We start from the raw sequence: 15,053 nt of genomic DNA, 5'->3' as shown, positions 1-15,053 counted from the left end.
AGACATAATACTTTCTGGTTCTTCATCTCTCTTACCTTTATTTCCTCCCTTTTTCTCTGCATTCTGTTTTAGTCGCACACTAGTCTTCTTGCTTCTTGCTCAAGCAATCATACCACCTCTCCAGGGCCTTTGCACCTGCTCCTCCTTTATCTGCAATACTCTCCCCCAGTTATTAGCATGTATACCCTTTGCTTCTTTCAGGTCTCTGCTAAAATGTCATCTGCACAGAAAGCTGTTCTCTGTTCATCCTATCTAAAATGGGATCTCTTTTCACTCCCTCCCTTTCTGTTTTTTTCTTCAGAAAAAAATTCCTTAGCCCTACCCCAAGCAAGATGATGCAGTGAGAAACATCAGGCCTCCATCCTCCCATTGAAACAACAACCAGCAAGAACTGGCAGAAACATCTTTCTAAAAGCTCCAGAAAACAGGTAAAGATAGCAATGGCAAGAGGAGTGCCAATTCAAGAAAAAGGCCACTTATAAGTGGTAGGATCTCTGTGGTGCCCTAGCTAATCCTTTCTTGTGGGCCACACTCAAAATGGAGGCAGCAACAGCTGCCACCTGGCTGTAATATTAAATTAAACATGGATATGTTTGGAGCATTTTACCATTTAAAAGTTCCCTGAATATTGCTTAAACAGAAATAAATCCTCACTCGTAAAAAGTTAAAAAAAAAAAAAAAAAAAAAAAACAAGAGGAAATTGTTTCCAGGGGAACATTTGTATCTGTGTAAATGGAGGGATTTCCTAGGGGCACAGGCACATGTCCAAGAAGTTACATAAGCAGAAATGATCAGGGAGGTCCCTATGCTTTGGCCTAGAGCTGTTCTCTAAACTCATTGTTTGGGTGAGCCCTGAAGGAGAGCATTCACAAAGCTCAATCTTTCCTTTTTTCCCTCTCTTCTTCTTTAACTCCTCATTCTCCTCCCCCCTGTCCTTCTCCCCTCCTCCTCCTCCTCTTCCTCCTCCTCCTCCTCCTCCTTCTTCTTCTTCTTCTTGCTCCTGATATTCAAGGAAAGCTCTGTCAAGACACTAAATGGACACAGTCATAAAGAATAGACACCCAAGATATAAATTCCTGTGATACACACACATAAATATCAAAATGTCTAGGTTGCAACAAAAGAGCATAAAACCTGCATACAAACAGGAAGTGATGGCCCAGACAAATGAAAATATTGGGACATCGCAGACAAAGATTTTTTTTTAATGATCTAAAATATGCTCAAAGAGCTAAAGGAAAACATACACAGAGAACTACAGGGAATCAAGAAAATGACAGAAGAGAGCAAAGAGAATATCAACAGAGAGATGGAAATTATGAAAAGGAAACAAACAGAACTGAATACCACAATAACAGAAATTAAAAATTTCTCTAGAGGGGTTAATCAGCATATTGGACTGACAGAAAAAGAATCAGTGAGCTTGAAGATAAGATAACTGAAATCATCTAGTTTGAGGAGCAGAAAGAGGAAAGAAGGAAGAAAAGTGAACAGAGCCTGAGGAACATGTGGGACACCATCAGGCATATAAACATGGGAGCCACAGAAGGAGAAGAAAGAACAAAAGGAGCAGAGAGAATATTTGAACAAATAATGGCTGCAAACTACTCAAATGTAATGAAAGACATGAATATACACATACAAGATTTTCAATGGACTGCAAACAGGATAAACCCAATTAGATCTACACCATACCACGTTATAATCAAACTACAGAATGCCAAGACAAAGAAAGATTTTGAATGATGCAAGAGAGTAGCAACAGCTCACATACAAAGGTGTCTTATTAAGATAAAATGCTGATTTCTCATCAGAAATCAGGAAGGCAAGATGGCAGTGGGAAGAAATATTTAAAGTGCTGGAAGCAAAAAACTGCCAACTAAAAATTCTGTATCCAACAAAACTGTCTTTCAGAAATGAGGAAGGAATTAAAACCTTCCTAAATAAACAGAAGCTGAGAGATTTTGTCACTACTAGGCCATCCCTACAAGAAGTGCTAAAAAAATTCTGCAGGTTGAAAGAAAAGGACACTGGACAATTGACTTAAACCATAGGAAGAAATAAAGATCTCAGGCAATGATAATGACATGGGTAAATATAACTACCAGTACTATTGCATTTTTCATTTGTAGCTGTCCTTTTTACTTCCTACAGGATCTAAAAGGCAAATGTGTAAAATGTAATGATAAATCAATGGTTTGGATTCATAAGGAATAAATATGTATAATTTGTGACAAGGACATCATAAAAGTAGGGGTATAGGAACATAGTTTACGCTTGCTACTGAAGTTGTTAAATTGGTATTAAATCAAACAAGATTGTTATATATTTAAGATTTTAAATTTGCAAGCTCATAGAGAGAGAAAGTAGAGTACAGTTTATCAGGGGCATGGGATAGGGGCAATAGGAAGTTAAAGTAAAATGAGTGTAGGATTTCTGTTTGGGGTGGATGGAAAGTTCTAGTAATGGATGGTGGTGAGGATTCTGCAAAGTTGTGAATGTGATGAATCCCACTGAATGGTATGCTTGGGAGGGATTGGGATTGGAATGTTTATGTTGTGTATGTTCACACAATTTTTAAAAAAGAGAACTAAAAAGATAATGACTATTAAGTAAAATACATGATACTGGATGGGATCTAATAATAAAGGAGAAAAGGCGGGGCAAGATGGCAGACTGGTGAGCTGTAAGTTTTAGTTACTCCTCCAGGAAAGTAGGTAAAAAGCCAGGAACTGCGTGGACTGGACACCACAGAGCAATCTGTCTTTGGGCGTACTTCATACAACACTCATGAAAATGTCGAACTGCTGAGATCAGCGAAATCTGAAAGTTTTTGCGGTCAGGGGACCCGCGCCCCTCCCTGCCAGGCTCAGTCCCGTGGGAGGAGGGGCTGCCAGCTCCGGGAAGGAAAAGATTTTGGACACTCATAGTACAAGACTAGAGGAAGTTGAACAACGAATCAGTGACCTGGAAGATGACAGAATGGACAATGAAAGCATAAAAGAAAGAATGGGGAAAAAAATTGAAAAAATCGAAATGGACCTCAGGGATATGATAGAAAATATGAAACGTCCAAATATAAGACTCATTGGTGTCCCAGAAGGGGAAGAAAAGGGTAAAGGTCTAGGAAGAGTATTCAAAGAAATTGTTGGGGAAAACTTCCCAAATCTTCAAAACAACATAAATACACAAATCATAAATGCTCAGTGAACTCCAAATAGAATAAATCCAAATAAACCCACTCCGAGACATATACTGATCACACTGTCAAACACAGAAGAGAAGGAGCAAGTTCTGAAAGCAGCAAGAGAAAAGCAATTCACCACATACAAAGGAAACAGCATAAGACTAAGTAGTGACTACTCAGCAGCCACCATGGAGGCGAGAAGGCAGTGGCACGATATATTTAAAATTCTGAGTGAGAAAAATTTCCAGCCAAGAATACTTTATCCAGCAAAGCTCTCCTTCAAATTTGAGGGAGAGCTTAAATTTTTCACAGACAAACAAATGCTGAGAGAATTTGCTAACAAGAGACCTGCCCTACTGGAGATACTAAAGGGAGTCCTACAGACAGAGAAACAAAGACAGGACAGAGAGACTTGGAGAAAGGTTCAGTACTAAAGAGATTCGGTATGGGTACAATAAAGGATATTAATAGAGAGAGGGAAAAATATGGCAAACATTAACCAAAGGATAAGATGGCCGATTCAAGAAATGCCTTCACGGTTTTAACGTTGAATGTAAATGGATTAAACTCCCCAATTAAAAGATATAGATTCGCAGAATGGATCAAAAAAAATGAACCATCAATAGGTTGCATACAAGAGACTCATCTTACACACAGGGACACAAAGAAACTGAAAGTGAAAGGATGGAAAAAAATATTTCATGCAAGCTACAGCCAAAAGAAAGCAGGTGTAGCAATATTAATCTCAGATAAAATAGACTTTAAATGCAGGGATGTTTTGAGAGACAAAGAAGGCCACTACATACTAATAAAAGGGGCAATTCAGCAAGAAGAAATAACAATCGTAAATGTCTATGCACCCAATCAAGGTGCCACAAAATACATGAGAGAAACACTGGCAAAACTAAAGGAAGCAATTGATGTTTCCACAATAATTGTGGGAGACTTCAACACATCACTCTCTCCTATAGATAGATCAACCAGACAGAAGACCAATAAGGAAATTGAAAACCTAAACAATCTGATAAATGAATTAGATTTAACAGACATATACAGGACATTACATCCCAAATCACCAGGATACACATACTTTTCTAGTGCTCATGGAACTTTCTCCAGAATAGATCATATGCTGGGACATAAAACAAGCCTCAATAAATTTAAAAAGATTGAAATTATTCAAAGCACATTCTCTGACCACAATGGAATACAATCAGAAGTCAATAACCATCAGAGACTTAGAAAATTCACAAATACCTGGAGGTTAAACAACACACTCCTAAACAATCAGTGGGTTAAAGAAGAAATAGCAAGAGAAATTGCTAAATATATAGAGACGAATGAAAATGAGAACACAACATACCAAAACCTATGGGATGCAGCAAAAGCAGTGCTAAGGGGGAAATTTATAGCACTAAACGCATGTATTAAAAAGGAAGAAAGAGCCAAAATCAAAGAATTAATGGATCAACTGAAGAAGCTAGAAAATGAACAGCAAACCAATCCTAAACCAAGTAGAAGAAAAGAAATAACAAGGATTAAAGCAGAAATAAATGACATAGAGAACAAAAAAACAATAGAGAGGATAAATATCACCAAAAGTTGGTTCTTTGAGAAGATCAACAAGATTGACAAGCCCCTAGCTAGACTGACAAAATCAAAAAGAGAGAAGACCCATATAAACAAAATAATGAATGAAAAAGGTGACATAACTGCAGATCCTGAAGAAATTAAAAAAATTATAAGAGGATATTATGAACAACTGTATGGCAACAAACTGGATAATGTAGAAGAAATGGACAATTTCCTGGAAACATATGAACAACCTAGACTGACCAGAGAAGAAATAGAAGACCTCAACCAACCCATCACAAGCAAAGAGATCCAATCAGTCATCAAAAATCTTCCCACAAAGAAATGCCCAGGGCCAGATGGCTTCACAGGGGAATTCTACCAAACTTTCCAGAAAGAACTGACACCAATCTTACTCAAACTCTTTCAAAACATTGAAAAAAATGGAACACTACCTAACTCATTTTATGAAGCTAACATCAATCTAATACCAAAACCAGGCAAAGATGCTACAAAAAAGGAAAACTACCGGCCAATCTCCCTAATGAACATAGATGCAAAAATCCTCAACAAAATACTTGCAAATCAAATCCAAAGACACATTAAAAAAATCATACACCATGACCAAGTGGGGTTCATTCCAGGCATGCAAGGATGGTTCAACATCAGAAAAACAATCAATGTATTACAACACATTAAAAACTCGAAAGGGAAAAATCAATTGATCATCTCAATAGATGCTGAAAAAGCATTTGACAAAATCCAACATCCCTTTTTGATAAAAACACTTCAAAAGGTAGGAATTGAAGGAAACTTCCTCAACATGATAAAGAGCATATATGAAAAACCCACAGCCAGCATAGTACTCAATGGTGAGAGACTGAAAGCCTTCCCTCTAAGATCAGGAACAAGACAAGGATGCCCGCTGTCACCACTGTTATTCAACATTGTGCTGGAAGTGCTAGCCAGGGCAATCCGGCAAGACAAAGAAATAAAAGGCATCCAAATTGGAAAAGAAGAAGTAAAACTGTCAATGTTTGCAGATGATATGATCTTATATCTAGAAAACCCTGAGAAATCAACGATACACCTACTAGAGCTAATAAACAAATTTAGCAAAGTAGCGGGATACAAGATTAATGCACATAAGTCAGTAATGTTTCTATATGCTAGAAATGAACAAACTGAAGAGACACTCAAGAAAAAGATACCATTTTCAATAGCAACTAAAAAAATCAAGTACCTAGGAATAAACTTAACCAAAGATGTAAAAGACCTATACAAAGAAAACTACATAACTCTACTAAAAGAAATAGAAGGGGACCTTAAAAGATGGAAAAATATTCCATGTTCATGGATAGGAAGGCTAAATGTCATTAAGATGTCAATTCTACCCAAACTCATCTACAGATTCAATGCAATCCCAATCAAAATTCCAACAACCTACTTTGCAGACTTGGAAAAGCTAGTTATCAAATTTATTTGGAAAGGGAAGATGCCTCGAATTGCTAAAGACACTCTAAAAAAGAAAAACGAAGTGGGAGGACTTACACTCCCTGACTTTGAAGCTTATTATAAAGCCACAGTTGCCAAAACAGCATGGTACTGGCACAAAGATAGACATATAGATCAATGGAATCGAATTGAGAATTCAGAGATAGACCCTCAGATCTATGGCCGACTGATCTTTGATAAGGCCCCCAAAGTCACTGAACTGAGCCATAATGGTCTTTTCAACAAATGGGGCTGGGAGAGTTGGATATCCATATCCAAAAGAATGAAAGAGGACCCCTACCTCACCCCTACACAAAAAGTAACTCAAAATGGACCAAAGATCTCAATATAAAAGAAAGTACCATAAAACTCCTAGAAGATAATGTAGGAAAACATCTTCAAGACCTTGTATTAGGTGGCCACTTCCTAGACTTTACACCCAAAGCACAAGCAACAAAAGAGAAAATAGATAAATGGGAACTCCTCAAGCTTAGAAGTTTCTGCACTTCAAAGGAATTTCTCAAAAAGGTAAAGAGGCAGCCAACTCAATGGGAAAAAATTTTTGGAAACCATGTATCTGACAAAAGACTGATATCTTGCATATACAAAGAAATCCTACAACTCAATGACAATAGTACAGACAGCCCAATTATAAAATGGGCAAAAGATATGAAAAGACAGTTCTCTGAAGAGGAAATACAAATGGCCAAGAAACACATGAAAAAATGTTCAGCTTCACTAGCTATTAGAGAGATGCAAATTAAAACCACAATGAGATACCATCTAACACCTGTTAGAATGGCTGCCATTAAACAAACAGGAAACTACAAATGCTGGAGGGGATGTGGAGAAATTGGAACTCTTATTCATTTTTGGTGGGACTGTATAATGTTTCAGCCACTCTGGAAGTCAGTCTGGCAGTTCCTTAGAAAACTAGATATAGAGCTACCATTCGATCCAGCGATTGCACTTCTCGGTATATACCCGGAAGATCGGAAAGCAGTGACACAAACAGATATCTGCACGCCAATGTTCATAGCAGCATTATTCACAATTGCCAAGAGATGGAAACAACCCAAATGTCCTTCAACAGATGAGTGGATAAATAAAATGTGGTATATACACACGATGGAATACTACGCGGCAGTAAGAAGGAACGATCTGGTGAAACATATGACAACATGGATGAACCTTGAAGACATAATGCTGAGCGAAATAAGCCAGGCACAAAAAGAGAAATATTATATGCTACCACTAATGTGAACTTTGAAAAATGTAAAACAAATGGTTTATAATGTAGAATGTAGGGGAACTAGCAGTAGAGAGCAATTAAGGAAGGGGGAACAATAATCCAAGAAGAACAGATAAGCTATTTAACGTTCTGGGGATGCCCAGAAATGACTATGGTCTGTTAATTTCTGATGGATGTAGTAGGAACAAGTTCACAGAAATGTTGCTATATTAGGTAACTTTCTTGGGGTAAAGTAGGAACATGTTGGAAGTTAAGCAGTTATCTTAGGTTAGTTGTCTTTTTCTTACTCCCTTGTTATGGTCTCTTTGAAATGTTCTTTTATTGTATGTTTGTTTTCTTTTTAACTTTTTTTTTCATACAGTTGATTTAAAAAAGAAGGGAAAGTTCAAAAAAAAAAAAAAAAAGAAAAACAAGGAAAAAAAAAAAGAGATGTAGTGCCCCCTTGAGGAGCCTGTGGAGAATGCAGGGGTATTCGCCTACCCCACCTCCATGGTTGCTAACATGACCACAGACATAGGGGACTGGTGGTTTGATGGGTTGAGCCCTCTACCATAAGTTTTACCCTTGGGAAGACGGTTGCTGCAAAGGAGAGGCTAGGCCTCCCTATATTTGTGCCTAAGAGTCTCCTCCTGAATGCCTCTTTGTTGCTCAGATGTGGCCCTCTCTCTCTGGCTAAGCCAAATTGAAAGGTGAAATCACTGCCCTCCCCCCTACGTGGGATCAGACACCCAGGGGAGTGAATCTCCCTGGCAACGTGGAATATGACTCCCGGGGAGGAATGTAGACCCGGCATTGTGGGACGGAGAACATCTTCTTGACCAAAAGGGGGATGTGAAAGGAAATGAAATAAGCTTCAGTGGCAGAGAGATTCCAAAACGAGCCGAGAGATCACTCTGGTGGGCACTCTTACGCACACTTTAGACAACCCTTTTTAGGTTCTAAAGAATTGGGGTAGCTGGTGGTGGATACCTGAAACTATCAAACTACAACCCAGAACCCATGAATCTCGAAGACAGTTGTATAAAAATGTAGCTTATGAGGGGTGACAATGGGATTGGGAAAGCCATAAGGACCAAACTCCACTTTGTCTAGTTTATGGATGGATGTGTAGAAAAGTAGGGGAAGGAAACAAACAGACAAAGGTACCCAGTGTTCTTTTTTACGTCAATTGCTCTTTTTCACTCTAATTATTATTCTTGTTATTTTTGTGTGTGTGCTAATGAAGGTGTCAGGGATTGATTTAGGTGATGAATGTACAACTATGTAATGGTACTGTAAACAATCGAAAGTACAATTTGTTTTGTATAACTGCGTGGTATGTGAATATATCTCAATAAAATGATGATTAAAAAAATAATAGTAAAGGAGAAAAAGCTCAGAAGGATATTGAGGCATAAGGAAAAAATGGAATATTGAATGTAAGCTTTATATCAGCATTAAATTTTCTTGAACTTGATAACTGCACTTAAGGTGATTACATAGGTGGATATCCTTGTTTGTAGGAAATGACATGGAAATATCATATGTTCAAGGAGTATGATTTGTGCAGCCTGATCTCAAATGTTCAGAAAATAGAGGGGGGTTGCTGATAGATAATAGATAGATAGATAGACAGATGAAGATGATGCAGCAAAGGTGGAAAAATGTTATAACTAGTGGATCTGGGTATCTGGGGTATTCTGGTTTACTAAAGCTGCCAAAATGTAATATACCAGAAATGGATTGGATTTTATAAAGGGAATTTATTTTGTTACACATTGCAGTTCTAAGGCCATAAAAATGTCTAAACTAAGGCATCAACAAGAGAATACCTTCACTGAAGAAAAGCCAGTGGCATCTGGAACACCTCTGTCAGCTGGGGAGGCATGTGGCTGGCATCTGCTCATTCTTTGCTCCAAGGTTACATTGCTTTCAGCTTCTGATTCCAGTGGCTTTCTCTTTAAGCACTGTGGGTTCTCACTTAGTTTCTCAGGAAAAACTCTGGGCTTTATCGCTTAGCTTAGCATCTCCAAATGTCTTTCTGACTGCATCTCCGAGTCTGAGTCTGTGTCAGCTCTGAGTTCTCTCTCTCTTCCTGAGCTCTAAAGACTCCAGTAAACTAAAAAGACTCACCTTGAATGGGTGGGCTCATATTCCAAGAAAATAATCTAATCAGAAGGTTCCACCCACAATTGGGTGAGTCACATCTCTATGAAAACAACCTTATCAAAAGATCCCACCCACAACAGGTCTGCCCACACAAGAGTAAATTAAAAGAACATAGTCTTTTATGGGGTACATAACAGATTCAAACTAGCACATAGGGATTGTGGGGGTAAGTTGGAGTTTTCCATATGAGGTTTGTATTATTTTTGCAACTGTCCTGTAATTTTGAAATTATTTCAAAATAAAAAGTTTGAAAAATCATTATCAGATATATTATATGCTATGAATGCATTTGTTTATATTTTATCATCAATCTTTCCCATAACACACTAGGATAAAGGCAAAGTACATGGTACTTGCCTGAATATATGTAATTCCTAGTAACATATGGCCATATTTTCAATAATGAATTTATTAAACACTGTCATGTATTGAATGCTTACTATATAAGAGATAAAATAAGTGTCTTAAACTTATTTTATCTCTTATATTGGGTTGCTTAACAGCATATCTTTTCAGCAACACTGTGAAACAGGTATCATGATTCTAATTTTGCATATAAAGGAATTGAGGTCAGAAACCAAACCTTCTAAATTCTCTTATCCTCTATAGCAATATGTCCCATGAAAATGTTTTAGCCTCCTTCATAGACACAGAGATGCCAAAGAAATCTCATAAATGTAGCTCAGTGGTGGAGATTTTGGGCACCATGCCATACCCAGAGAACACTTTTTTTTTTGCGTGGAATGTCTTTACCCAGCAAATAGCATCATTAGGTGAATACTTACTTAGTCTGCCCACCTGTAATGGTGATTCCTGAGAAAATATTTTTTTTTCTTCAATTATCCCCTCTTGATTTAAATAGAGCTGTGGTTGGAGCCTGTGTCCTTTCATTCCTGTCTCTAATCTTTATTCTAAAATTAGTTTACCTTTGCATTATTGTAGTTGTCATTTCCACCCATGGTCTTTTTTTTTTTTTTTTTTTTTTTTTTTTTCTCATTAAACTTTGTTTTAATGGGTCTCAAAATTCTGTGACAGATTTTTGGTCATTGTTTCCATTTGAAAAGTACTGATTTTAAAAACTAATAACTTAAAACTGCCACACAAAAACAAATGGTCCACAAAACATTCCTTTCCTTCTGAAAGTTTTACGATGCATTGTTATCATTAACCAGTCTTTTACTATTAAACTTAAATGGCCAATTGAGACAAACAGTTCTGAGACTGTTCTTCCACCACTGATTAAAACTGGGGTGGCAGGTGTTATAGGTAATATTCATTTAGCCTTCTGAGCTTTCTGGGCAGACTTGGTGACCTTGCCAGCTCCAGCAGCCTTCTTGTCCACAGCCTTGATGACACCCACAGCAACTGTCTGTCTCATATCCCGAACAGCAAAACGACCCAGAGGAGGATAATCAGAGAAGCTCTCAACACACATGGGCTTGCCAGGAACCATATCAACGATGGCAGCATCACCAGATTTCAGAAATTTGGGGCCATCTTCCAGCTTCTTACCAGAACGACGATCAATCTTCTCCTTCAGCTCAGCAAACTTGCAAGCAATGTGAGCTGTGTGACAATCCAGCACAGGTGCATAGCCAGCACTGATTTGGCCTGGATGGTTCAGAATAATCACCTGAGCAGTAAAACCAGCTGCTTCCATCGGTGGATCGTTTTTGCTGTCACCAGCCACATTGCCACGACGAACATCTTTTACAGACACGTTCTTGACATTGAAGCCCACGTTGTCCCCGGGAAGAGCTTCACTCAAAGCTTCATGGTGCATCTCAACAGACTTGACTTCAGTTGTAACGTTGACTGGAGCAAAGGTGACCACCATGCCCGGTTTGAGAACACCAGTCTCCACTCGGCCCACAGGGACAGTACCAATACCACCAATTTTGTAGACATCCTGAAGAGGCAGACGCAAGGGTTTGTCAGTTGGACGAGTGGGTGGCAGGATGCAATCCAAAGCTTCAAGCAGTGTGGTTCCACTGGCATTGCCATCCTTACGGGTGACTTTCCATCCCTTGAACCAAGGCATGTTAGCACTTGGCTCCAGCATGTTGTCACCATTCCAACCAGAAATTGGCACAAATGCTACTGTGTCGGGGTTGTAGCCAATTTTCTTAATGTAGGTGCTGACTTCCTTAACGATTTCCTCGTATCTCTTCTGGCTGTAGGGTGGCTCAGTAGAATCCATTTTGTTAACACCAACAATTAGTTGTTTCACACCCAGTGTGTAAGCCAGAAGAGCATGCTCACGGGTCTGCCCATTCTTGGAGATACCAGCTTCAAATTCACCAACACCAGCAGCAACAATCAGGACAGCACAGTCAGCCTGAGATGTGCCTGTAATCATGTTTTTAATAAAGTCTCTGTGCCCTGGGGCATCAATGATGGTCACATAGTACTTGCTGGTCTCAAATTTCCACAGGGAGATATCAATGGTAATACCACGCTCACGTTCAGCTTTCAGTTTATCCAAGACCCAGGCATATTTGAAGGACCCCTTTCCCATCTCAGCAGCCTCCTTCTCAAATTTTTCGATGGTTCTTTTGTCGATTCCACCACATTTGTAGATCAGGTGGCCAGTAGTGGTGGATTTGCCCGAATCTACGTGTCCAATAACGACAATGTTGATATGAGTCTTTTCCTTTCCCATTTTGGCTTAAGAATCAGGGATGGTTTTCACGACACCTGTGTTCTGGCGGCAAACCCGTTGCGAAAAAAAAAAGCCCACCCATGGTCTTGAGTAACTTAAATCCTTCAGCCTGGCACTTGCATTAATTCTGCCACCTGGATTAGCCATGTCAAAGAAGGTTCTTGGTTTACCTGTCATATCATTTGTTCTCACCCTAGAAATACATCTCTCCGACAGACAGCAGGCCTCAACTACAAGTATATTTAGAAAATGGCTATGATGTCAAATACTTATTTCTTTTAAACATTTGCTATGTTCTCTTGTAGCCTGATTACAGAATATTTTAGCATTTACAAATTTCTTTGGTGGGACAGTGCTAGTTTGTTTCCTAGAACAGAAATGCATTTACACTGCACTTCACACATACTTAATCACTAAATTCTATAATCTCATTGTGAATGGATAATTCTAAAAATTGTTTATTTTCATAGGAGTTACCAGCTACAATATCACTGTGGGTGAATTTCAAAATATCTTATCAGTAAAAGATAATTTCAGTTTACCCCCAAGTTTAAGAGAGAGGTCTATGGAGTAACCTTAACCCAAGTGAGAGTGCCTTTCTCTAACGGCTGAGCTAGGCTTAGTTGCACACAGAAATATGAAGTGAATTTGAGAGACGCATATTCTTGCCCCTGTTCTCATCCCCAATCTCATTCTCCTTTTCACAGGAAACATACATTAGCTATTTATCCATTCAAGAAGGTGGTTTTGGATGTCTTTCTTTCTTAACTAAATATTAATGGAATGCTATTAGGAGCCTATGGAAGGGACAATGCATTTTTAAGTTGCATTTTAGCATTCAAGCCATTCATATTCTCCAATGCGAATATGCTTTCTGTCTAAGTGATTTCAGAAGAAAATGGATTCATTTGACTACAGGGCTTCTAAGACCAGTGAGAAGCTCATCATCTTAATATTGAATTGGTAAATCCTTTCCACTAGGGATGAGTAACAGCTTTGTCAAGTGTTTATTTTACTTTAAGAAGAATATGTAATTTCCTGGCTTAATGCAGACAAATTTCAGTCTCTTTTTTCCTTTACATACCACGTTCATGCCATGGGTTACCATGACCTGGTGTACCTCTAGTAGACTTCTGTTTTGAATGGGAAGATGATAGCCTAACAAGTTTTTTTTAATAGTTTAATGAGCGTACATCATTGTGCTCTATAATTCATTTATACCTGATAAAAAAAAAAAAAAACTTCAGCAGTCCTGATAAGAAGCAATAACAGTGAATTACTTCCAGATGGCACTTTCACTATACTACATGTGTGGTCTGAGCTACCCAGGGGATAAAATCCTCTATCCATGCAGTGATGGGCTAGCCTTATTTATTTTGCATTCAAAGCCGGGTGAGCCCTACTCAAGACAGCTCCAGCCATTAGGCACATGGAAAGAGGTAGCTATACAGGAATATTTACACATTCAGTTTTGCATACATATTCCCAAATCAACCAGCAAACAAAAATTAGAATAGGAGCCAATTCATTGTACACAGGCTCATTACCAAGATGTGATTGAGATGGCTTCCTTAGAGCATCTAATCACATACAAATCTATAATCAGATGGGGTCAACCAATAAGACATTATTGAAAAAATCTTCTAGTCTCCAATATTTTCCATTCTCCTAGGAAGCAGTAATGAAACTAGCCACAGTTTTTGCCTTTAAAAAAAACTAAGCCAGGAATTTAGGTAATCACTGTATGTAACCATAGTATATCAACTTTTTGGTGACTTTTGTCATTTCTCTTCAAAAAACCATAAGTGAATTCCAATCAATCAGAATCCTGTGATAAATAAGATTTAAATATTTTTCTATACCTTTTGTGAGGAAGAAGCCAATAATCAAGGAAACCAAACCAATTCGGGAATTTGTTCATAACACGGCTTCTCAAACATATCCTGGCATCACTTCTTTGTAAATCTTTTTCATCTAATTTTGGAAAATTACAATTGCTATTCAAGATGATGACCCTGAGGTACAGTAAAAAAACAAACAATGCATCACAGGATTGAAACTGAGTTCAATATTTTATGGTAGAAAATAGACAAACATATTTTAGAAAGATTTTAACACTTATGATTCAAACTTCAACTTACATTTATCAGAAATTCAGCTAACTATGTTTTGAGTACTCAGAATACAAGCCAGAATACAACACAATAGCTAAGAATTCTGTTTATTGATATTTTACTTCATGTTGTAAACATCGGATTGAGAGGACAACAAATATATGATTAAATTAGATTGCATTCTGTACATAAAATGAGAAAACATTGAAACCAAAAACATAGCAAAGAGTTTACTTTTTCACATCAAAATGATCATATTAAAAAGATAAACATGCGATGTTTTATGAATATGTCCAAAATTTTTCAGCTAAGGTTTTGCTAGGGAGAAAATATACACCCACATGCACACACACACATGCAGCCAAGAATATCATCATCTTATTTATTATCTAAATCCTCTTAAACAAATCTATATATAAAGGTTGTCCTGGTATTCAAATATAACCAACATTTACTGAATCTACAATTTTCAAAATGCCATTTAATTAGACACAAATCATCTTAAATGATCTTTCTTTATAAATAAATAATATGAATACGAATGTCTTGATAATACAAGTACCAGGATTCTATTCCACTTTTGAAACAGTTTCAAGTATTTGCAGAGAGTTGTACATATTGTTT

General features: G+C 37.8%; 1 protein-coding gene across 1 annotated transcript; it reads right to left on the bottom strand.

Annotated features, from left to right (window-relative positions):
* Nucleotides 1–10,862: 10,862 nt before the first annotated feature.
* LOC119544628 (elongation factor 1-alpha 1) lies at nucleotides 10,863–12,381 on the bottom strand. The gene has a single exon (XM_037850092.1). It carries the CDS (start codon nucleotides 12,313–12,315, stop codon nucleotides 10,927–10,929), a length of 1,389 nt encoding a protein of 462 aa, XP_037706020.1. The 5' UTR covers nucleotides 12,316–12,381; the 3' UTR covers nucleotides 10,863–10,926.
* Nucleotides 12,382–15,053: the final 2,672 nt, after the last annotated feature.

Source organism: Choloepus didactylus, chromosome 9, assembly GCF_015220235.1.
Source record: "Choloepus didactylus isolate mChoDid1 chromosome 9, mChoDid1.pri, whole genome shotgun sequence".
Lineage (NCBI taxonomy): Eukaryota > Metazoa > Chordata > Mammalia > Pilosa > Megalonychidae > Choloepus > Choloepus didactylus.
Note: the sequence above shows the minus strand (reverse complement) of the source record. Positions and strands in the feature narration are given on the sequence as shown.